This window comes from Echinops telfairi, unplaced genomic scaffold (genome assembly GCF_000313985.2).
Source record: "Echinops telfairi isolate 266 unplaced genomic scaffold, ASM31398v2 ScPeMD7_9;HRSCAF=40, whole genome shotgun sequence".
Taxonomy (NCBI): Eukaryota; Metazoa; Chordata; class Mammalia; order Afrosoricida; family Tenrecidae; genus Echinops; species Echinops telfairi.
In genome coordinates this window covers 98,274,888-98,296,754 of record NW_022103906.1, presented here as the reverse complement: position 1 = coordinate 98,296,754, position 21,867 = coordinate 98,274,888, and the positions used below count along the sequence as shown (strand labels likewise).

Here is a 21,867-nt window from a genome sequence, read left to right as displayed (position 1 = left end):
AATCAAGAAGTATTGCTAGTGGCATTCCATATCACACAGACATGGGCTTATTCCAATCAGCATGTGCTTAAACACGTCAAAGAAAATCTTAAAGTTTTGTTGTTATTTTGTTGTTGCCTGTAAAAGTGTTCTTTCAAAGGAACATAAACAAGGGAGGGCACTCTAAAATAATCAAGCTAATCGCACCATACACTAGTAGACCCAGGAAACTGCGGGGCCCAGCTACATGGGAGAACCTCGAATCTTAAGCCTCATAGAAGAGACAGAAGTCAGTGTGTAAAAATACTGCCCTGGTACATATGCGAAGTCAGTGTGTAAAAATACTGCCCTGGTACATATGCGACTAAAACATACCGGTTAGGAAGCTGAGCTGGGACCCAGCACAGCCACTGCCCGTGCAGTGATCTAGAGCAGCGGTTCTCAGCCTGTGGGTCTCAATCCCTTTGGGGGTCGAATGACCCTTTACAGGGGTCGCCCGATTCATAACTGGCAAAATTACAGTTATGAAGTGGCAACGAAAATAATGTTATGGTTGGGGGGTCACCACAACATGAGGAACTGCATTAAAGGGTCACAGCATGAGGAAGGTTGAGAACCACTGCTGTAGAGGAAGTAACTGTCGAGTCGTTGCCTCTTTCATGAAATGAAGATGCTAATACCAAAGCACACCCACTACCTGCGCCCCTTAGCCGGCCTGTGTGGGTTTCTCAGGCTGCAGGTCTTCGCTGGGGCAGACCACCTGCCTCCTGGTTCTCCCATGAAGATGCTAACAGTACCTAGCTATTGGTTAGGACAATTCAGGGATTGCGTAGGAAACAACACAAAATAAATGCTCAGTTCATCTTACTGAATTTTTTGCCCTTTAAAAATAAAATAAAATTAGAGAAGTCCTGCATGCTTAACATGTGATCTTTAGTGATGCAAAATAAAATAATAATTTCTTTAAGCAAGTAGTTAATTTTCTTTTTAATTAGCTCTACCATTTTCTTCCTGTCTCAGTGAACATGGTCGGAACAGTAATATCATGTGAATAGCTTAAGGATGGGTGGGGATTATCCATGTTTTGTGTTCGCCAGTGTTAGCCCTCCTAATTGTGCCTGTGCTTTACAGTGGCTAGCAAATCCTTCCAACGACATGTATGCCGATACAGTAACAACTGTGGTACTAGAAGTCCAGTCAAACCCGAGAATAAGGAAAGGTATGGTGCATTTGATTGTCTTTTTATTTCTTCCTTGGTTCTGTTAGCTACAAAGCAGTTAATAGAAGTATAAACAGCTTGAAATCTTCTGTTCTTTACATTCCTTTGTAATTTTTAAGATACAATGCATGGATAACAAGACAAATTTGCTTTCTCTTAGGTTTTTATTGGTACTGAAAATACTGTTTGCAATTAGCACTGGTAGAAAAATCCTCTTACTGGCAGTCCTCTTAAAAGCCATCAGAAATCCCAGGGTCTTCCTGTATTAAGCCAGCAAATCTAGTAGGAAAATAGATTTTATATTTGATTTAATCTTATGTTTGATGCTACATTTGAGTTTCATGGAACATGGTAAATAGGATAGAATCTCATGGAGCAATTGTATAGTAACTTTGTTTTTTTTCATAGCAGCATTTTCAACCCATGAAAATAATAGCTGTGTTGTTCATCGTCAGGAGTTAGTTACATCTTTATCATTCTTTTCTCTTTTATACATAGTTCAGTATAATACCCACTGCCATCTGGTTGACTTGGGCTCATAGGGTTTCTGAGGCTGCGATCTTTATGGGAGCAGAGAGCCTTGCCTTTCTCCCGAGGAGTGGCTGGTGGGTTCAAGCCACCACCCTTTCAGTCCAGTCAGTCCCTGACCCACTGTGCCTGCCCCCAGAGCTCCAGTGCAAAGTTGTAAGGGTAGGGAATGAGGGAGAAGGCCTAGGTGCTGAGAACAGGAATGGCCTGTTTTTATTAGCACTTTTCAGTACTTACGGCCTGTTCTCTAAGAACCCACTACTTCACTTTATAACTCTGTTTTTTTTTTAAATTCAAACCAAGCACTCTTGGATTTAAACTATGGTTTAGCCTCCAGGGTTGCCATGGGTTTATTATAGTGTACTCTTTTGCAAAGTGAAGGGACTTTCCCCCCCCCCCCCAATATAAACATGTTACAATTGTGTCCATTTTTAATAGATTGTTTTGGAAAATGGAATTTCTGTATGAATTTTGCTAGACCAATTCCAGCCCGGATTAGCCTTCAGCGATGTGTGCTGTCAGCCCCCTCTAGCCTGTTGTCTCTGCTTTCTGACTAGAGGAGGGACCATCACAAAGCACGTCTGCACAAGGCCGTCAGTGTTGTCCAGAGGTCATGTTCTGTCCTAGGGAAGGCTATGCCTGATTAGCAGGAATGGTGCTGTGGTTCAGCCCTTGATCACCAACCTGCAATGTCCGTATACAGGAAGGACGTCTGAACTGTCATCAGTGGGGTGTTGACTATTTGAGGTATACATTTACTCCGATCTTTAAGGTCAAATAAAACTCATCATATTATTAGAGGCCTGGCTCAGCCTACTAGGAATAATAAATATTGTCAGTCAACCTCTGAACATTTCAGCAGTAATTTTTTGCATGCAAGTTAGAATAGTTTTTTGATTTCCACGTTTGTTAAATCCCACTTTGTAATGTGTCTAGAATGAGATTTTATGAAGTAATGAGTTGTTTGCATGGTTCCAGTTAGCCTTCATTCAATAACTATCTAGCGGGCACCCGCTGTGTGGCAGGTGTTATCGTAGGTGTTTACAGTACATGAGTGAGCCGGGCGGATGCTTGTAATTCTACTTGGCCCGAGGGAGCTTGCTAGGGTGCAGAGAGGTAGATCACATAGGGCCTCCTAAGTCATGACTAATGCTGCTGTGGCTATTTCTGTACAAATGTTCGTGCGGACACTTTTTTCTATTCTCAGGTGTATACCTAGGAGTAGAATAGCTGAGCCCTTTGGTAACTGTGTTTAACTTTTCGAAGCACTATCAGACTGTTTATTATGCATGCCTTTGCTGCTGTTGATGAGCTGGGAAGTAATTAGTGATGTGGCAGCGTGTACTTGAAACCCCAGGTTCACAGTAGACCGTCATCCGGAACCTCCAACTTCAGCTGTTTGGAGGAAACACTAAATAATTTAATTGGCAAGAGATTTAAATATTAATTTTTATTAAAATAGACAAGTGTTTTATATAGTAGACTGCTAAGTATGCAAGATATTTTAGATAACATTTTAGAGATCTTTCTAGCTTAGATGTATTGCTAGAATGCCAGGGGTTATGATTTCATCCCCCACTGCTCATAAATGAAGTGTGGAAACACTGGAGAACTATTAAGAATCAAATTTTAAGTATTTTTTTATCCTTTAACAATAACATGAAATAAAAGATGAAAATAGTAATAGGTATTTGTCACTTAAGGCTTCCATAGTTAACCGGTAAACTGTTTTCTGTTCATTGATTTGCAAATTATTCTAAGTGGGAATGTGATCATTGAACACCCTTGATGCTTTTTTACCCCTTCCAGGTGCAGTACAGAAGACTTCTAAGAAATTAGAAATGCATGTTTATAGCAAACGGTTGGAGATCATGCTCCAGTAAGTTTTCCACCCGTGGCGGCTCAGCAGGGGCTATAAGACAGTCCTGGGTTCAGTGCTGGCCCCATCACTGATTTCAAACTTCCGTGGGTCAGTTCCAACTCCCAGCACCCCAGCTATGGTGTCTGGGAATGTACATATTACGGGGGCAGACAGTCTCTTTCTCCCACAGAGGAGTTGATGGATTTGAGCCACCAGCCGTGAAGTCCACAGCCCCAAACCTAACCGATGCAGCACTAGGCTTCCTTTCAAACACTCCGGTGCCTGTTTTTTTGTCAGTAAAAAGCCGTTTAAACTGCGTTAGCTCCCAAATCTCTCCTAGCGATGTCGCTCAGTCATGGCCTTCAGTCAGTGCTGGGTCACAGCAACGCCTGTGGGTTTCCAGGACTAACTGCTGACGGTGCTGAAAGCCCAGTCTTTCTGCCATGGAGCTGCTAGGAGTTTGGAACTGCCGACCTTTCGGATCACAGTCCGATGTATAACAGCCATTCAAGCTGCATACTAATTCCAAATACATGTGACATGCTTAGAGTCTTGATGGTGTCGTGGGTGATGACTTGGCTTATAACTGCATGGTCAGCTTTTCGAAACGACCAGCTGCTCTGCATGAGGAAGATGAGGCCTTCCGTTCCTGAGAGATGAACGGGCTCGGGAGCCCTGGACAGGCCACTGTGAGCTGAAATCAGCTCTGTGGCAGGAGGTTTGGGGTTCTGGTGACGAGCTTTGTCCATGAAGTAAGCTTTGCTTCCAGTAGAGCCCTGTGCATTGTTTCATAGGAAGGCATACTCGACAAAGAGAAAGTATGTTATTAAAGACAAGTATTAAACCCTATTGTTACTGTCTTTAAGATTACTTTACATATTCTCTTTAAATTTGACATCTTCTTTAAGACTGGTTTTCTTCTAGCCTCTTCTCGGCTAGGAAGTCTATTAAGTCGTGAGCCATCATTGACCTTGGATTTGGTGGTTTGCTAACCACTATCAGGTCTTTCCCATTTCCTCACATGCTCTTTGAGCCTGATTTAAGAATGGTTCCTCCAAATGAAGTAATCATTTAAAAGTGCTCGGTGGGGGATAACTAGAACTAATGACTACACTGGAGCCTTTCCTTGGAAATGCTGTGTTGAGTCTGCACTCCAGCACAGCATGCAGTGTGTAGCAGATGCCAAAAAAGGCTGAGTTTAATGAACCTGAAGCTGGCATTTAGAATTGAAAGGCACGGGACTGCTCGATGCTGGGCTAACCCATGTCTGAACACCAGCTCTGCTGCCCTACTGGCTGTGAAGCTTAAAAGCAAACGCTGGTCTGTGTTTTACTTTCCTCGTGGGTAAAAGATCTTTACCCCAATTAGGGTTATGTTAAGATGCTTTATATAAAATGGCTAGAACATTCTTAAATCAATGCTTTCACTTTACTTGCTTTGTAAACATAATAAAATGTAGCCAGGCCAATGATGAAGACTTGCATGTCAGGAGGTAGGCTATATCATTGTATTCTGTTTCAGAACTAAGTCCTGTGCTACCCTCCCCCGTCTATGTGTAACGCACTTCCCACTAAGAGCGCACCTCTGTTTACTTAGGGACCTATTTGGAGAAGACTGCGTGACTATAAGAGATGACTCTGTTCTCAGTGTCACGGTAGATGGGAAGACCGCGAACATCAGCTTGGACACACGGGTATGTCCCTCCTTCGGCCTCAGGAAATTGGGTGAAGGAAGGAATCATCGAAGAGTCTTGCCTAATCACTGAATTTTTTCGTTTTGACATTTCCTCCCAGTTTTTCCTATACAAGGAAGCTTTGAAATATTCCATTATCTTTCCATTCTGTTTGTCCACAACATTTTCGAAGCCTCCTTGTCTGTGAAGTCTTGCATCCCATGCTTATTATTCTGTCTTGAGTGCTTTTCCATATTGCTATGGAATACACGTTTATATTTATAGTTCCATTGAATACCTTAAGTCAACATTTCTCTAGCTTGACATCTAATCCACTTTTTTGTTTTCTTTTGGTCATGCAAAGAAAATAAAATCGGCTTTCAAAAGCATAGGATTATGTGGGGTGGGACTCTTCTGGTCTCAGACTACCGTATCTGGCATAATTCAGAAAACTAGACTACGAGCATGAGCAAATAGTCCACTGAAGATGAAATAGAGGTCGTAAAAACGCTGTGAAACAAATGGTCAGGTACAGTATTAGAGAAAATGCTTATTTCGAATGAAATAATAGTTTGACTCTCATATTACCAAGATTAAGAAGAATGTTACGACTGATGGCGGTAAAACAATAGGGAAACAGGCGTGTGTGCTACTAGAGGGAGTGTAAGTTGGGTGATGGGGTCTGTAAGATAGTTTGGTGGCAAACATCAAAAGCCTTAAGAATAAAAATACCTTTAGCCTACAATGTCACCAAATGTAACTGAAGAAAATTATTTGTAGGCAAGAGAGTGAGGATGTCTGTTTTAGTGGTGGTTATAAATCAGATAAGAAACTAAAATAAGCCAAGAACGGGGTGATGAAATAATTCAAAACATGATCCAGTACGCCCTTGTGAAGCAGTTCTAAGAGAACCCAGTTACAGACTAAGTGCTCGGCCTGCAAACCCCCTGGCTGTTCCAAGAAGAACGATGGATGTGGCAGCCTGCTTCTGCAAAGCTCGCCGCTCCTGAAACCCTGCCAGGCAGCTCTTCTTGGACCTTCAGGGTCACTTTGAATCAGAATCAACTCAAGAGCAGCAGGCGTAGTTTAGTGCAGACATGGCTTATCCTCCGCACGGCCATCCAGAAAGGTGAATGTTAATGTGCACAGCTATCCACTGTACACTGTTGGGTAGAAAAGAAACCACAGGGCGGTGCAATGGTCAATTACACCATTCTTATTTAAATATATACACATCTCTGTCAGTCTAGAAGATTAGACACTGACCTGTTAGCAGAAGCCATAGAATTCAGGGAGCTCTTTTCTTTCACACATTTTTATATGGAACATTTATGCTATAATAATGTAGTTCTTAGTAGACAGTGTTTTATAGTTGAGTTTTAAGACATAAGTAGGATATTGCTGGTATAAATCAAATTGAATACAAAAATGATGGTTATATCCACAACGTGCCAAGTGATTTGGGTCACATAGATTCCGTTCCTTGGAGTAATACTTACTAGGTCAAAATTATGTGCTTTGAAGGAAATGCAGTTCACTGGTCTTTCAGTTTTCCCCCAATCCTCACTCCCCCCCATTAATCTCCCATTAGACCCAGCTAGTGTATGTTTGACAGCAGGATTGTTAGCATTCTCTTACGAGTATTAATTGAGTATTCCAAGTAATAGTCTGGACTCTTAAGTTGAAGAACATGTTTGTGCTTGTGCTTTCAGACTGTAGAATGTGAAGAAGGTAGTGAAGATGATGAATCCCTCCGAGAAATGGTGGAGCTGGCTGCACAGAGACTCTACGAGGCCCTTACACCGGTTCATTGATAACCTTGTACCTCTGTATACACTTTTTTTAAATGATCAATTCTAATTCTGTTACTGAAAATACCTCTCTCTGGCCTGTCTCCTTACTTTTGATATTGCTGCTGTTAGCTGCTGCCAGTCCACCCTCCACTCACTGCATCCGGTACACAGAGATCAGACTAACTGCTCTGACCCACAGGGCTTTCCCTCTCTGGCACCTCCCCGTGCCCCCCTGGATATAGATTGCCAGCCCAGCCCTTCCTTTCTAGTTTGCTTAGTTGGGGAGCTCCTCTGAAACCTGTTTCAGCAGCACAAACGCCTCCGCTGACAGATGGGTAGAAGCTGTGCCTGCATGTATTGGAGAATGGATCCCAGGTCTCCTGCAAGGGAGGCTAGAATGCCCATGAACCCCACCAGTGCCCTTCTTTTGACATTAAACTCAAACCAAGCCCACTTCTGTCTAGTCAGTTCCGAGTCATAGTGACCCTTTATAGGATTTCTGAGCCTCGTGTTTTTTCCCATGGAGCAGCTGGTGTGTTTGAACCACTGATCTTTTGGTTAGCAGCTCAATGCCTAGCCCATTGTGCTACCAGGGCTCCTTTCATTCTTTCTTTTTTAAGTCATTTTATTGGGGGCTTGTACAGCATCACAATCCATACATACATCCATTGTGTCAAGCACATTTGTACATTTGTTGCCATCATCATTCTCAAAACATTTTCTTTCTACTTGAGCCCTTGGTATCATCTCACTTTCCCCCTCCCTCCTCAACTATCACTCCCTAACGAACCCTTGATTATTTATATTATATATTATTATTTTTTCATGTCTTACACTGTCCGTTGTCTCCCTTCACCCACTTCTCTGTTGTCCTTCCCACAGGGAGGGGGTCATATGTAGGTCATTGTGATCGGTTACCCCTTTCTCACCCACCTTCCCCTTACCTTCCTGGTATCTCTACTCTCATTATTGGTCCTGAGGGGTTCATCTGTCCTCTGCACTGTACCAATGTACATGCTCTGGTCTAGCTGGATTTGTAAGGTAGAATTAGGATCATGATAGTAGGGGGAAGAAGCATTTAAGAACTAGAGGAAAGTTGTAGGTTTCATCGGTGCTATACTGCACCCTGACTGGCTTGTCTCCTTCCCAAGACCCTTCTGTAAGGGGATGTCCAGTTGCCTACAGATGGGTTTTGGGTCTCCACTCCACACTCCCCCTCATTCACAATGATATGATTTTTTTCTTTGATGCCTGATACCTGATCCGATCGACACCTCATGATCACACAGGCTGGTATGCTTCTTCCATGTGGGCTTTGTTGCTTCTCAGCTAGATAGCTGCTTGTTTATCTTCAAGCCTTTAAGACCCCAGACATTATATCTCTTGATAGCTAGGCACCATCAGCTTTCTTCACCCGATTCACATTTGCTTATGCACCTGCTTTGTCTTCAGCGATCGTGTAAGGAAGGTGAGCATCATGGAATGCCAGTTTCATAGAACAAAGTGCTCTTGCATTGAGGGAGCACCAGAGTGGAGGCACCAGGGCTTTCATTTAGCGTTACATGGTTTTATCCCAACAGCTTAAATAGTGCTGCATCACCAATGAATTTAGCTATCATTCTAGAACTAAATCATCTGCCCATTATTTTAGAACTTACTGATTCTGCTTGTAAGCATGAGTGCAGCTCTCACTACCAACTTTGAGTGTCTGCACATACCAGATCAACCTTGTCTTACTGTATTTTCTTAAAGACAAAATGCACACCACTGTATTCTAATATGAATTGATAGCTAGAAATTACCTCAACATTTTAAACGCCTTTTCTGGGTTTTTTTTCCCTTCTGACACCAAGGTTCCTTAGTTTCTATGTTTGTAAACTTATGACTTTGAGGCTTCAATAATATTTGAACAATTTGAATTTGAACAATTCAGGGATACTCAAAAAAAATTTTAGTAGTATCCCAGGGAATTCAAATACCAATTGTTGAATTTTTCATGTGTAAATTAATCATGAATCCAATTTCCTGAATTACCACTTCAAATTTATAAGTACAATGATACCTCAGTTGTTAAACTCAGCTCCAAATTCATGTTCAAATACAAAAAAAGTTCGAGAACTGAACATATTTTTCCCATAAGAAATAATGGAAAACCAAATAATTGGTCTGAGATATAAAAATTACACTTATAAATTCATTTTTCCAGGACTTGAGCAGAAAATTAGCAGCCTTAGGTTGTAGAAATGCCCCCTAAAAACATCTGGAGTAGCTGAGTGTGAGCTTGTTGCTGTCTCATACGAGGCGTCTCTGTGATCTGACCAGTCCTGAGCCTGGGGCGACGTGTTAACAGAGTGGTGGTGGTGGCTGCGGTTCCTGGCAGCCTGGTGCAGTGCAGGTTAGATCGGCTCGGGATGGTTTTCAAGGCTGCTACTTTGCGGGCAGATGGTCAGGCCTGTGTTCTGGGGTGCCTCTGCATGGGTTCAAACCAACAAACACGCACTAGAAGTCTAGTGCTTTTCAGTTTGCACCACTCTGAGGCCTCTTGGTCACCTACTTGAATAAAAATGGATTTCTGTCTACACAGAAGGGAGTAAACAGCTGCTCACCTTCACAGCCAGGAGTTTTGGGAGTGGTCAACATTCACAAGCACATGAAGGTCACCAATTATCTGCCTCATTGACACAATTTAGTCCTCATCTTGCCTCCTGCTGATTTAAACACCTTCCCTGAGCTCTGATGAACTGTTAAAGTGAAATAAGACAGCCTACACCATTTTATCTTTAGCCCAAACCAAAGGTGTAAGTGTCACCATTGATAAGCAGCATATAAAACTACTTAGTTACAAACACCTAAAAATTATTTAAGACAACACTACACGTTTCTTAGAATACTTTTTTTTAATGCTCTTAATACAGAAATCTATACAGTAGAAAAAGGAAATCTTGTTTCCTAATCCCTCTTCCCTACAGCAATAACCATAAAGATGCGAAATAGCTCTTGGCTCGTTTACTTCGGATCCACTACAGCTGGTCAAGTCGCGCTCCGCACGCCGGCAACAACCTCGCTCGGGCTGACTAAAGATCCACAGATGGGACTAGCTCCGCCCTGGCGCCCTTGGGGGGCTCCTCCCTTAGGGTTAGTCTGCAGACCGCCGGGCGGCCGCTCACCCGGGGGGCATTAAGACGTGCTGACGCGGCCCCCGGTGGTGTGGGGATGCTAACCACAAGGTCAGCAGTTTGAGCCGCCAGCCTCCCGGAGGACGCTGACAGCGTCAGAAGCCGACCCGGCCTTCTCCGCCTGCAGGCTCGCGGAGACCCGGCCCACTGAAGAGCGGGCCGCGGAGGAAGCAGCCGGAGGGCGCGCACTGCGCAGGCGCCCCGCCCGCCCGGATATCCGGCCTGTGCCCTGGGCGCGCTCCCGCGCCGGCGTCATGGCGCTCTCCGAGGCGGCCGGCTCTCGGGGCTCCCTGTTGTGGCCGCGCGTGTTGCTCTTCGGGGACTCCATCACCCAGGTACCGCCACTCCGGCTTCCCGGACTGGCCTGGCACCGCCGCTCCCCGCGGGCCCTCGCCCGGCCCGCCCCTCGGCTCGCGCTGCGCCCGTCTCCCCACTTGGTCGCGCGCGGGAGGCGGGAGCCCCGGCCCCCGGTCCCCAGTGCCCCGCTCCGCGTCTGCGCCGGGGGAGGGCCCGTGGGCGCTGGGGAGCGCCGGGCAGGAAAGCCCCCCACCTGGGCGCCGCGGGCGGTGGGGCAAGGAGTGGTTGATCCGAAAGTAAAGTGCTCCCATAAATACAGTCGAAGAGAACGCCGTCTTATCCGAGGTCAACTCGGCTCACATGTAAGAAAAAAAATTAGGGAATTATATATATATCTAACTCAAGAAAGGGACATCTATTTTAGAAGTTATTTCCGGGTTTCCTTTATATTTAGGTGTGACTTTGCAGAGCAGTTTGGGTGTGCCGTAAGCGGCTATCCCTAGTTTTAGGCAGCTGCAGCAGTAAAGGCTTTCCGCATCCCGCGTGAGTTGAGTTCTGGAACTAAACCAGTGTACTCCCTCGGTCTTTGGCCTGCGAGCCACTGAAGAGCCCTGGCGGCCGAGAGGGCAGGCGTGGGCAGCGGTCCTTGAGGTCGGCAGTTCGAAGCCTCCGCAGCCCTTCTCGTCGGGTCCGTCTCAAACGCGCCGGGGCAGGGTCCGAATTGACTGGATGGCGGTGCGTGTGGACAAGGATTAGCGTGGTCTTCGTTCCTAACCGAACGCAGTGGACGTTTGGCTCTTGTACATGGGTTTCCCAGAACCTTTTTCTAGCTAATGACTCCAACATGTTGTTAGCTGCCATCGAGCCATTTCCGACTTGTGCAAGGAAGAGTGTTCCCTTAGGTGCTCCGGGTTGCGACCCTTCAGAAGCAGATCTGCATGTCTGCCATCCAGACCACGAACCAGAGGCGCCCACACGTGGCGGGGGACACAGGCTGCCTCTTTATCCCCTCAGCGGCTCATGGGTGAGAAGCACCAGCCTTTCCGTTAGCAGTCAGGCGTTTAACCACTGCCACCGACTTTAAAACCGATCCGAACCTCATGGAATGGTTTCGATCTGGATAAAATGTAAACGAATAGTTCAAATGCAGTTTATACGGAAGAAAAATGGTATGAGCAAGTCCAATGCGGACGGCTATGGAAGTGCAGAGAAAACCAAAGGAGAGTTGCAGCTTTAAAATTCCGTTCACTAAAATGTTTTCATTCCATTGATAAGTAGTAACGGGCTTTTCTTCAGTTTGCTTTTCAGCAAGGTGGATGGGGCGCTTCACTGGCTGACAAGCTGGTCAGGTGAGAAACGTTTCTAGATTCTAGACTGATACTTGAGTGTCTGCCGATAGTGTAATTGTATCTTAGGGGGAAAGAGGGTGGATTATAAAGACAGGTGAAATAGTAAATTTAATAGTAAAACAGATAGTAGCTCCCTAATCAAGGACTGAGGTCTGGGCACCAGCTAGTTTTTACTGTGAGACAAAGCTGTTGTCCTTTGTTCCTTTAGTGCCACTGTGACTAAACCGATGGTTCAGTGTAAGATAAGGACTCATCCTGTCATGTCATCTTACGGTATTAGGGATTGGATTCTTAAATATGACCACTCAATAAGGATTTTACTTAGGGCTGAACTTTTCCATGTTGTTCCCAAGACTTAAAAGCCGTTACCTTAAAAACAAAGCTGTTAACCTTAGAGCGGCCCGCGCAGTCTCCTGCCTCCTGCTCTCTGGAATCACCCACCTGGCAGTCAGCGTTGGTACCCTAGCATCTCCAGCATAATCTTTTGAAGTCTTCTTTGAAGCATATTGTAGTTGCTATTTCTAATCCTTATTTAAGGCGCCCTGGTGGTGTAGTGGTTACGTGTTGGGCTGCAATCTGCATAGTCCCAACAGTTCGAAACCACCAAGCAGCTCTTAGAAGGACTGGGCCTTCTGCTCCCATAAACAGAGTCTCAAACTCGCAGGGGCTCCCCGTGAGTCGGCCTTGACTTGATGGCAGTGAGTTTGGTTTTTGAAATTCTTAACCTGTGAACAAGGTATCAGAATTCCCATTGGACAGATAAAGGTCAGTAGAGCTTAAATCGCTTGTTCAAAGTCAAGCAGCTGGTCTCAGTGCAGGTGTCTTACTCCAAGCTCAAGCTCGCCGACATCCAGTCGATTCCAAGTCATTGCGACCCTGCAGAACGAATTAGACTGTGCCCTGTGCGTTCTCGGGAGTAATTGTGTATGGAAGCCTCCTCTTTCGGCTTCAACAGCAGGTGTTTTCAAACTTCTTACCTTGTGGTTAGCAGCCCCACTTAGAACCCAATACAAGGCCTAGCTGCTAAACTACATTGAAGCAGTTCTGGGGTGCTACAGAGAAGAAATAACAAGCTAAATTTGAATGCAGACCTGCCCAAACCAAAATCAATCATGGCCTTTCAAAAACTTGATTGAAAAATGGAACTGAAAGACAGTGGGAATTTTCTGCAAACTTCTTAAAGCTCCATCTTATGTAAAAATGAACACAGATGTTTTTAAAGTAATTGTAGACAACTTCAAAAATCTTCATGAGAGCATAGATTATAGTATATAGGACCCATGTGTCCATCTCTTCCATCCCCTTGCTGTCACTTACTCTGAAGCAAACCCTGGACCATATAGTTTTACCAGAGTGATTTTCTATCAGCATGAGCCCAGGGACAAAGTCGAGAAGGCTTTGAAAAGGAGAATGGAAATGGGAAAGTGGGATACATCAATAAGATGAGACAAAATTTTGAATTGTTGAATGTAAAACATGGCTCTATAAAGCCTATACTGAATGCACAATAAAAAGTTCATAACCAAGCACTTCTAATGTAGCTAATGTATTAAACTTTTTGCCTTCAAGTTGATTTCAATTAATAGCAACCCTCCAGGGCAAGGTAGAACTGCCCCATGGAGCTTTTAAGGGTATAATCTATGGCAGCAGACTGCCCGGTTGTTATCCCATAGAGCAGCTGGTGGATTCAAACTGCTGACCTTTCAGTTAACAGCCAAGCACTTAATCATGTGCCGCTGTTTTTGACTGTTGTCTGCTTTGGAGCTTTTATCTTCGTTTGACATGTAAGGAGCTAAGTAACATGCCCACAGTCACACGGTTCACACACGCCAGGGCAGCCTGGTTCTCTGACTGTACTCTGAGTCCAACCAGTATGTTTAAGAAGAAGGGAGAGAAATGCCTCTTAACTGAAACAATATATAAAAGCTATTGAACTGAAACAATTTAAAACTTGAGAATATTCTGTGTATTTAGTGTGAACATTTAGTTTTGTGTGTGTAGTATCTTGAATTCCAGCTTATATAATGACTTTCTATATCAGACATTTGCTCAGACTAGTTTGTCATAAATTCCACTTTTTAAACTGTCCTGTGCATGACAGTCTGCAGACTGAATCGTGGCATCTCTCCTATGAACTCCTTCGGTGGGGGAAAATAGGGTGCCCGAGCATCTCCTTGCCCTCATCGCACGGGGGTACATCCTGGGCTGTTTACCATGAGGGCAGTGGTTCAGGACTACCAGCTGCTCGGAGGGAAAGAGGCTTTCGACTCCTGTGAAGACGTATAGTCTCAGAAACCGACGGGCAGTTCTCGTCTGTCTTGTCGGGTCCCTGAGCCAGTCTCCACTCAGTGGCAATGAACGTGAGAGCAGGGATCAGAGTGCAGCCTTGGGCTGGACCTGGGTTGTGGACCAACATCAAAGGTCAGCTCCATGAAACCGATCATTGCTCTCTCCCCACAACTTTTACAATTTCATTTCAGAAAGTGTGATGTTCTGAATCGTGGGTTTTCAGGCTACAATACCAGATGGGCCAAAATCATTCTCCCGAGAATCATTGGGAATGGGAGCGGTCTGGACCGCCCTGTAGCAGTTACGATTTTCTTTGGTGCCAATGACAGTGCTTTAAAAGGTAAGGGCATTTTTGGTTTTTTTTCTAGCTCATTTCTAATTATTTTTACCTTAAAATAAGCAGTTAAAACAGCACATTTATCTTCAAATAGGTAAGTTTTGCAAAACTTATAAGCCAATTCCCTGATTTTCCTCTATTTCTTCTGGGTTGATGTTGGTAGATTTGATTTTGGACTCATTTCTCCATGCGCTTGGTTGGTCCATCTAAACCAGCGGTTCTCAACCTGTGGGTCTCGACCCTGTTGGGAGTCAAACGACCTTTTCACAGGGGTCGCCCGATTCATTACAGTAGCAAAATTACAGTGATGAAGTAGCAACGAAAATAATTTTATGATTGGGGGGGTCACCACAACATGAGGACCTGTATGAAAGGGTCACGGCATGAGGAAGGTTTAAAAAAACCACTGATCTAAACTGTCTGAGATAGTTTATTGTGCCAGCCTGGCCGATAAACACAGGTGGGATTGACTGAAGGGCAGAGAGATAAATGCCTTGGTGAGTCTCACCTTTCTTGTCTCTCGCTCTTTGATCATCGGACCAGTGTGCGGCTGCCTTGCTTGTCCTGTGCCTCAATTTAAAGGCTACACTACCTGTGGGACCCCTAGCCTGTGGACTGTGTCACTGTAAGTTGAGGTCCCTTTAAGACATCGCTGGAGCTGGGGACTGGCAGTTGGTGACCTGCCTTCTGATTGGCTGCTGTGCTGACGTAGCCTAGCTCTCTCTATAAATAGAGGAACATCTGGCAGCAGACTGGACTGGAAGGCCTCTCTCACAAGTCTCTCACGGCAGTGAATTGAATTGAGCCACTTGTAGTGCTTTATAATTTAACTGTTTCTTTCTTGTATTATATATTTAACTGTATATGATTTAACAGTTCATTCCTTGTTATATATCTAATTATCTTTATAAATAAATATATTAAATTATCAGCAATTTGGTTTTATCTCTCTAGAGAACCCTGTCTAACACACTGTCATACTTTCGTACTCTGCAGCTCATACTTGGGATGTTTGCTAGATCCATGCACGCTGCAGTGCATTAGGAGTACAAGTAGTCCCCAACTTACCACATATTCAAGTTACAACAGACTGCACTTAGACCATCTGAGTGATTTTTGTTTTACATGAATATCCAACCCCCTAGATGATAATGCGCAATAGTAATGAGCAAGGGGAGGGGGGGCATGTGGTGGGGGACTTTTTAGGTGAGGCTTGCAGCCCAAGGTACAAGAAGGGACAGCTACTAATTACAATTGCAAAGAATCTTGGCTGTGTCTGAGAATGGGTGTATGAATTAGTTATTAGCAGAGCCCTCTCATACTGAAGGGTGAAGCTACTGAGCTGTAGTCATTGTTGACAGTGGCCGACTGAGTGCTTATTTCATAGCCAGAACCCTGCCCTTAATGCTTTACACCCTTCACTGATTGGTTTTCCCGCTTTCTCCTAATGTCACCAGTGTGGAAACTCAGGTATTACGATCAATTATTTTTCCAGTTTAAAGGTTCCAGGGTTTGACTGTGGATATTCTTGATCCACATCGAGGCTGCTTAGCTTCTGTACAAATCCCCTGACGAATTCCCAACATGCCCCGAGAGAAGGCAGGGTCTCTGAAGTTTCACCCAGCACTGGGCGACAGACATCCTTCCCCCCTTTCCTGTCTGGGCGACAGATGTCCTTCCCCCCTTTCCTGTCTGGGTGACAGACGTCCTTCCCCGGAACCTCATGAACCGCCACCCACATGTGGAACAGAGTTTTGATTGTAACTGTTGTCATTGGGCTGAAGTGCTCGTGCTCCTCTTGAACAGATGAGAATCCTAAGCAACACATCCCGCTGGAGGAGTACCTGGACAATCTCAAGAGCATGGTGCAGTACCTGAAGTCTGTGGACATCCCGGAGAAGAGAGTGATCCTCATCACACCGCCGCCGCTTTGTGAGACGGCGTGGGAAAAGGAGTGCATCCTACAAGGTAGCATGCAGACCACCATCTCCTCAAACTTGGTTGTGAATGCGTGGTTCCCAGCCAGCCACGCAGTCCCGATGGTGCCCCTGCTGGCTGAGGTAGGTGTGTGCGCCACCTGTGATCACTGGGGCAGTCCTGCTGGTCCATCTGATTGAAGGTGCCCCTTGCTTTGGTTGGTCTCCTAGCCAGAGTGAACGGTCAGAGTCCCTCCCGCCTTCCTTGTGGTCTTGTCTCTTCCAAGGTTCGTGTGTCTTTGGCAGTCTGATTGACCTGCTGTCTGCTCTCACATCTTTCTTCCGGTCTTCCTTTTTCACAGGTGATCCATAGGATAATGTTGGAAGTGGATCACCAGACTTTTCTCCTGAGCTTGGAAGTTCTCAAACCTTATTAGCCATGGGCGACTGCTGGTACTTGACCTACTTGTGGTGTGGCTTTCGGCACCGCAGTGCACAGCAGCCACCACATATAACGGGCAGGTGATCCGGAGAACAGGGTAGACCCGACCCTGAAGATTGTCTAGGCAGAAATCTTTATGAGAGCTGCCCTGTCTCCCACAGCGCTCTCTGCTTCTCATCCAGCTTACAGTTCACTGCAGTGGCCATACAGACGGCTTATGGTGATGGGATTTACTGTGGAAGGTAACAGGTTACACGTTCAGGGGGAATGCTCGGGACAGAGTTGTTCGGTCAGGAGATGTTCCAGAATTTCTCTAGGGCTGCCAGCGAATGCCCCAAAGGCATGCCACTCTGCTGTAAGCCTCAGCTGGAGTCCCCCGGCTGCAGTTCCACAGGTCCACAACTTCAGTTTCCCAGGAGGGGTATCCAGAGGCACCCCACTCCAGTCAGCCTCCACCCAAAAGAATCAACGCCAGCAGTGAGCCAGTACACTCGGGTCCCTGACTTAAGTACCCAGAGACCCCTACTCCACAAGCCAGCCTTCTGCCCCAAAGCACAGCTCTCTCTGCTTTGTGGGTTGTGAAGTCCTCTGCTCTGGCCCCTGGTTCTGCTGCTGCTGGCACAGCTGTCACTCTGTTGTCACAGCTTTCTTGTGGATCCAAGAGGTCTAGTGCATGGGAATCTCAGCATGCAGAGGACCGCGTCACTCCTGGCTCTTGCTGAGGTGCTGTTCCCTCCTCCTGCTTCTCAGAGAGGCTCCTTTCTTACCCAGCCAGAGGGGCAATCACCATGAGTTTCTTTAACAAGCACTCGCCACTGGGTCCTGTCAGCGTCTCTCCCTTCTCTTGCTCAGACCCATCAGGAAAAGGTCCGTTGGTGAGCTCCTGACCTACAGACTGCCCCGTGTCTTCCCCAGGACCACTGTGGGTGCCACTGATTTCAGCAGCAGGGCTCCTCCTAACCCAGCCCAGCCCACTGTCTTCAGCCACTTCCTGTTCACTGTGGCCCCACAGGAAGAATGTCAAACTTTGTGGAAACAGGCTGCCACAGCTTTCTTCCAGGAAACAGCTGAGGGAGTTGAACTTTCAACCTCTTGGCTGGCAGCTGAGCACTTAATCACTGTACCACAAGAACAACTCTTATGGGTCTATAAGTTTATTTTAGTTTGTCTCCAGTCAGCATCAGGAAAAGGAAAAACAGTATACATTTCACTATGTCCATTAACTTCTTGGATGTACCAAAGGGATTTGTACTTGAACAGCTTAAACAATAGGAGTCCTGGTGGCGTAGTGGTTAAGGGTTGGGCTGCTAACCACCAGGTCTGCAGTTTGAAACCACCAGCTGCTCTGAGAGAAAGACAGGGCTGTCTACTCCCGTGAAGAGTTAGAGGTTTTGAAACCCTCATTGGCAATGAACTTGGTTTTGGTTTGGTTCAAACAGTCCTATAAGGAACTCTGCATAAAAAGCAGCCAGACCTCACAGGGAAATTATTCTAGGATAAATTGGATAGCTTTGTGCATCACAGGGCAGCTGTTTCTCACAGTATACCTGACTCAATGTTAGCTATTTTTTGGTAGATTTTCAGGCTCCTTTTAAGAAGCACTCTAGTACTTTGAACTCCCTTGGAGTTTCTTATGCATGCTCCTTTTAATAGATGGGAGAGTCTTAGACAGTCAGCTTGCTGGAGTTCATGCAGTCGTGACTCACGGCCAGGTGACCTGACTGCCCTGCCCAGCAGTTACGTTGCACAGGGCTCAGCATTATTGCAGCAGGCCTCCTCTCAAGGAGCAGATGGCCTACCAGGCAGTTCCACTCTCGGAGCCGTGTGCTCACTGGCAGTGGAAAAGTCTGATCACTGCACCAGGACAGACACATGGAGACCGTGAGGTTCCATCTGGCCCAGGAAACAGTCGAATCCTTGGCTCCCCACTTTCTTAGGGCTTAGTGACTGGTGTGTTCTGAGCCCCAACAGGGGCATTGAATCTAATCCAGTATAAAAAGGTAATAGCTCAGCAAAAGCAGGTGGGGAGAAGGGTTTCCTAAAGATGTTGAGAGAACGCTAATCTAGGTGAATTTCACTACATAGGAATCAAAGTAGAGGAGGAGTTCCTTGTTTCCCCCTCAGACCCGCAGTGCGTCGTCTCAGGCAGTCTTCCTTACCCCTCCCCTTGTCCTCAGCTGCTGAAGCCAGACTCTCTCCTCTTGAAGGTCACATTTCTCCAGGCCCTCTTCCCACTGCCCCCAGGTGGTACCCAGGGAGCAGCGCCCCACCATTCTGCCTGCCTTCAGCTCTCCTTCCCCTGCGCCCCTGCCCCGCCCCGCCCCCGCAATGGTGCAGGCATCATGCTCATGCTCCCAGCAGGCTTCAGACACCCTGTGCTAAGTGCCCAAGTTGGATCTTTGTTCCCATGCTCCTTGACTCAACAGTTACCACCAGAGAAGAAAAAGGCTTCACACACTGCGCTGCGGCAGTCGCAGACATCAAAGCAGTGCTCCTCCCAACCTTCAGTTGAGGGTGCTGGGCCACTCTGCACAGATCGTGGGGCTGGGTCCCTGACAAGTCGTGTAGGTGAAGCACGGCGAGATGGCAAGAGCTGTTTCCTAGAGATCGCCCACAAAAAAGCACAGCACAAGCCCGGCCTCCGATTTCACCTTGTGGGCAGCAGCTGCCCATTACCAACAGGAATTTGAAGTTCTCAGCCTAGTCCACTCCCATGATCTGATCACCATTCCTTCCAGCATGTCCCTTGCCAGCCACCAGCCCCACATACAGCAGCCCAGACTGAATGCCCTACGATGTGACCCCCCCTACCGCCTCAGGCTTGTGCCACAGGGTGCTCAGAAGGCTCAGCTCCAACCACTGCACCCTAAGATTCACTAGCACCCGTGAGGGCTTCAAAACTTTTGTGGAAAAATCCCACCCCCCCTTTTCCACAAACTTGAAACTCCCATTTGTCAGCAACCTGTGAGGGTGGGATCAGTGTCGGCTCCAGGTGGGGAGCTGTCTTATGCACTGACCAGTGCCAGGGTCCACCCATTCACCTGGGTTTTCTCTCTCCTCAACAGGTTGCAAATTAAATCGCCTAAACTTGGTTACTGGTGAATATGCCAAAGCCTGTTTACAAGCCGCGCGAGACTGCGGGACTGGTGTTCTTGACCTGTGGACCCTGATGCAGGACAACCGGGTACACTGAGCTGCTCAGGCAGAGGGCGAGCAGGACCCTCGGTTTGTGCGGCTTTTCCTAGAATGACTGTTTAGGCAGGGCTTTCCCACACACACACACTCCCTCTCCCTGTAGGGCTGCTCCCAAACCCAGTTCCGTATTTGGTTCTTTCAGCAGTTGACATCCTGTGGGAACAGCTTTTACATTTTGGAATTATCAGGTAGTGAATTAAATAGGCAAAAAATGGTCCTTAATACTTAAGAGCATCCAGATAAAAATTTTTATATGGAGTAGGGGAGAGTTCAAACTCTTTAATAGACAAAACAATGAATATGCTATTAAACTCATTGCCCTTCATTCCAGTTAATATCAACCCTATAGACCGAGTGGAACTGTTCTGGGCTTTCTGAGGCTGTGTATCTTTATGGAAGCAGGTTGCTTCCTTTCTCCTGCTGAGTAGTGGGAGGTTCAAAGGCCAGCTTCACAGTTAGCAACCCAGCACTTCCCACAGTGTCACTAGAGCTCCTGGGTAAGGAAATTTAGAGTCTTGAAGAGATGTAGTTCCAATTACTTTAGATAAGACCAAGTTTTAAAGAACCAGTGGAGTCCTGACACTGATTCTGACTCCACCCCCTCACCTTTGTCCTCAGGCACTGTCCCCTCACATGGAGCAAACCGTGGTGCAGGCAGGCCTAGGTCAGTCAAGGCCGCAGCAGCACAAGATCACATGCAGAGTTGAGCTTTCCTTTTGTGCTAAGGTTCCATACAAGTTGGTTTGGAAACAAGCTGCAAATTATAACGCTAATCCCACACAGGTCCTTCTGTGTAGCATGAAGAATCTAGAACTCGGGTCTTCCTTAGCCCATGTAATTGAGTAATTCTCATCTAAGTAAGGCACAGGGAGTGCTATTCGAATCTGAATTCCACATCTAGAAAAGCCATGTGCCTAATTGAACAACCCCAACTCCAATCAGATTGGAGTCAGTAGCCCGCCCGCCTCTAAAATGTGAGGATTGCGCTGGGGAGACTGGCTGCTTCACATCCCAGCAGCTGTGCTTCTATGGTCGATGGTAGGGCTCTTTTCATTCATGTGACATCCACACAAGGAACAGGAGACGGACTCGAGATGTTAACACCAGCGCCTTCATCTTTGTTAGACTAACAGCTGTACTTGCTCGTGAAGCTGCTTTCAGCGGAAAAGCTGGCGTGGAGTGACAACGAGCGCAGACATGGGTACATGGTTTATGAGCACGGGAGCTGTGAGAGGGAGCAGTATGTCTCTACTAAAGCTTACCACGGGCACCTGACACGTCTCTGGGCAAACGTTCGATGAGAGTGAGTTCAAGGCCTTGAGGGAAAGAAAGTAGCAGAGATGCTCCACAGCTGGCAGGACCATTGACGTGCAGGCTGGAACACGGGTGGGAGAACTGTGCACCGATATAGAAAGAGAAAACCGAACACCTGTTCTCTGTCCTTACAGGATTTCTCTTCCTACTTATCAGATGGACTACACTTGTCACCTAAGGGGAATGAATTTCTCTTGTCGCACTTGTGGCCTCTGTTGGAGAAGCAGCTCTCTCCCCTGCCCTTGCTGCTTCCTTACTGGCGAGATGTAACGGAAGCAAATCCTGAACTGAGTCTGCTGGGAGGCGGGGACCACTAGTCGGTCCCAGAACTGGCAGGTTAGGATGGCAGCCCAGAGGACCAAGCACAAAGCACTTTTCCCTCCTGACTCTGTATTTGCCACCAGTATTAATAAAAGCAGTAGGACCTTTTTTTCCAGGGAAACTTTATATCTGGGTACATTGTGTTTTCATCATTTTAAGTATTGATTTATCGATGCAGG

At 46.3% G+C, this 21,867-nt stretch overlaps 2 protein-coding genes across 4 annotated transcripts in view; both read left to right on the top strand.

The window, feature by feature from the left end:
• The window catches only part of CPSF3 (cleavage and polyadenylation specific factor 3), a 43,815-nt gene extending 36,679 nt beyond the window's left edge, over positions 1-7,136 (top strand). For all 3 annotated transcript variants that reach the window (XM_004696017.2, XM_045286894.1, XM_030884674.2), the window contains 4 exons: positions 1,111-1,198; positions 3,536-3,605; positions 5,184-5,280; positions 6,972-7,136. In XM_004696017.2, coding sequence (XP_004696074.1) covers positions 1,111-1,198; positions 3,536-3,605; positions 5,184-5,280; positions 6,972-7,073 — 357 coding nt within the window. In that variant the 3' untranslated portion in view covers positions 7,074-7,136. The remainder of the gene's footprint in view (positions 1-1,110; positions 1,199-3,535; positions 3,606-5,183; positions 5,281-6,971) is intronic.
• A 3,346-nt stretch (positions 7,137-10,482) lies between these two features.
• On the top strand, positions 10,483-21,814 carry IAH1 (isoamyl acetate hydrolyzing esterase 1 (putative)). Its single transcript, XM_004696018.2, has 6 exons — positions 10,483-10,563; positions 11,822-11,874; positions 14,355-14,503; positions 16,307-16,468; positions 19,924-20,042; positions 21,502-21,814. Exons 1-6 carry the CDS (start codon positions 10,483-10,485, stop codon positions 21,682-21,684), a joined length of 747 nt encoding a protein of 248 aa, XP_004696075.1. The 3' UTR covers positions 21,685-21,814.
• The last annotated feature ends 53 nt before the right edge of the window (positions 21,815-21,867 follow it).